Source organism: Arachis ipaensis, chromosome B06, assembly GCF_000816755.2.
Source record: "Arachis ipaensis cultivar K30076 chromosome B06, Araip1.1, whole genome shotgun sequence".
Taxonomy (NCBI): domain Eukaryota; kingdom Viridiplantae; phylum Streptophyta; class Magnoliopsida; order Fabales; family Fabaceae; genus Arachis; species Arachis ipaensis.
In genome coordinates, this window is record NC_029790.2 from 136436010 (window position 1) to 136438585 (window position 2576).

A 2576-nucleotide genomic window follows, 5' to 3' on the forward strand; every position below is an offset into this window, starting at 1 on the left:
CTGCTTCGGGGGAATTTTGTCCCCCATCCCCATCCCCGCGGGGAAAATTCCCCACAATCGGATCCCCATTCGGGGCAGTCCCCGCAGGGATCCCCGCGTCTCGGGGAATTTTGCCATCCCTAAATGCCCCTGTTTGTGCACGCTGCTGCACCCCACGCCAATACCGCCACAGCCTAACCGCGTGCCGCTATCCCTCCGCAGCCCGTGCAGAAGAGAACCAATTCCGTCCAATTGGCTTAGCGTAATAATAATAATAATAATAATAATAATGCCAAGAAGCAATAGTTCAAATGGCATAGTCTTCTCATATTCAATTAAGAGGTTGCGGATTCGAGTCTCCATATTTTTTGTTAAAAAAAAAAATAATAATAATAATATATTGTGATTTTGAGAAATTATTTTGTTATATATACATAATATGTAATAATTTGTTTTTTATGAGAAGGGGTACTGTAGTTTACTACTACTACTAAATCTAGAAGTATGAAACAAAAAATCTTGGAATTAAATTACACCTGCAGTGTACTATATTACAGATAAGGGAAAATGGACCTTAAGGCAATAGCCTCTCCTTTTCTCTCACTCCATTATCTTTCTCCTCTTTCTCTTTCTTCTTTCTCTATCTCTGCATTCATACATATGCTACTTTCAACACTAATCCCTCACCTTCCACAAATAAACTCACTACTACTTCTCTTCCTCTTTATTAACATGCTTTAATTCATTTATGCACTCCTTTCTTTCAAGTTTCAACCCTATATATCTAGACTCACTTGAATCCTTCAAAAGCCTATCTTTTTCTCTCCAAAACCAATGCAAATCATCATTCACTCATCATCATATAATCAATTCAACTTTCAACCATTCTTACTATATTTACTTCATCATCATTTTTACTTTTTTAAATTCCTATTAATTAATTAATTAATTAACTACTCTCTCTCTCATCCCCCCTTTTTTTTCCTCTTTTAATTTGTGTTGTTTAATTTATATCTCTATATATAATTATTACCACTTCATATATACACTTATTAGTTCTCTAACAAACCTAGCAAGTAGAGATCTTTCTCTCTATTATTCTCTCTTTTTTTTTTCTATTAGCATCTTGAATTATTGTTCTTCATGTTGACAAATTCTCTTCCATCAATAATGCAAACCTTGTTAGCATCATCACCCCCTAAATTTCAAGGACCAGATTTGTCCTTAAACATAAGCCCTCCATGTGTTGGTGTTTCAGATTCCGAAAACAACAACAACCTCAACAACAACAACATGAACATGAACATGTTCCTAAGTAGTAGGAAGAAAATTCTTTACAATGATATAAGTACTAGTTCAACTACTTCAGATTCAGGTGGTAGTAGTTGTGGAAGTGCAAGTGACTTAAGCCATGAAAACAACAACCTCAACCTTCTTCATCATGAACCTACATTGACCTTAGATTTGAATAATTACCATCATCATCATCAAGGACTTTCTAGAAGCTTTAACAATCACCACCATTTCCAACCTCAAATCTATGGCCGCGAGTTCAAGAGAAGCTCCAGGGTCATTAATGGAGTCAAGAGGAGCGTGAGAGCACCTAGGATGAGATGGACAACAACCCTCCATGCCCATTTTGTTCATGCTGTTCAACTCCTTGGTGGCCATGAAAGTAAGTAATAATTTCATCATCATCATCATCATCATTATTATTATTATTATTATTATTATTATTATTATTATTATTATTATTATTATTTGTGGGGAAAAAATGATGCCATGTTATCATTGATAAATTTTACACACGATCTACTCAATTTTTTGTTGTTGTCTACGGTATCCTCCAATCCGACGTACCAAGGACTAATCCGTCATGGATTGGAGCTCCATTTAAAAATCTGCCGCTGGACAAATAAATTGCTATATGCACAAGATAAAAAAATATAATCTCTTATATATAATCTTTTTTTTCTTCTTATTATAAATATAACAAAAAAATATAATAATAATACGTTTTTAGATCAATACTTGATTTACAGATGTACTAGATAAAGAAAAAAAGAAAATAAAGATATAGTTTCATCTTTGATGTTAATAAGGTTATTAGTTCTCCATATATAAGATGAAACTTTTTGAGGGGGTTTGTGATGTCAACATTATTGTATTATTGCAGGGGCAACACCAAAGTCAGTTTTAGAGTTAATGAATGTTAAGGATCTAACCCTAGCACACGTCAAAAGTCACTTACAGGTATATATATATGTGTGGCCTTCACTATTCCCATATCTCCATTGTCTATCTCCATTGTTTTTCTTTCTTTCTTTCTTATTATGATGATGAGCTATGTATCCGTATTTTTCCTCTTTTTGATTTTCAAATTTAGACACAAATGAAAATTGAAAAGAAAAAGGGACTATATTGTTTGTTGTTTTGGTTAGTTGCCTCCAGTAGTGGGCAAGGTATAGAAACAAGGACTAAGGACAAAAGGGTATCTAGATGGGAAATCTAATAATCTTAACCCTCTGGAAACTTTTTATTTCTTCTCATATTTTACTTTTTTTTTAATTTAACTTGATAAAATAGTTGCTTGAATA

At 33.6% G+C, this 2576-nt stretch overlaps 1 protein-coding gene across 1 annotated transcript in view; it reads left to right on the top strand.

Annotated features, from left to right (window-relative positions):
- The window catches only part of LOC107605712 (probable transcription factor KAN4), a 6327-nt gene continuing 4299 nt past the window's right edge, over positions 549-2576 (top strand). The window contains exons 1-2 of the mRNA XM_016307678.2: positions 549-1654; positions 2156-2232. Of these exons, the coding sequence (XP_016163164.1) occupies positions 1123-1654; positions 2156-2232 (609 nt within the window). The 5' untranslated portion in view covers positions 549-1122. The remainder of the gene's footprint in view (positions 1655-2155; positions 2233-2576) is intronic.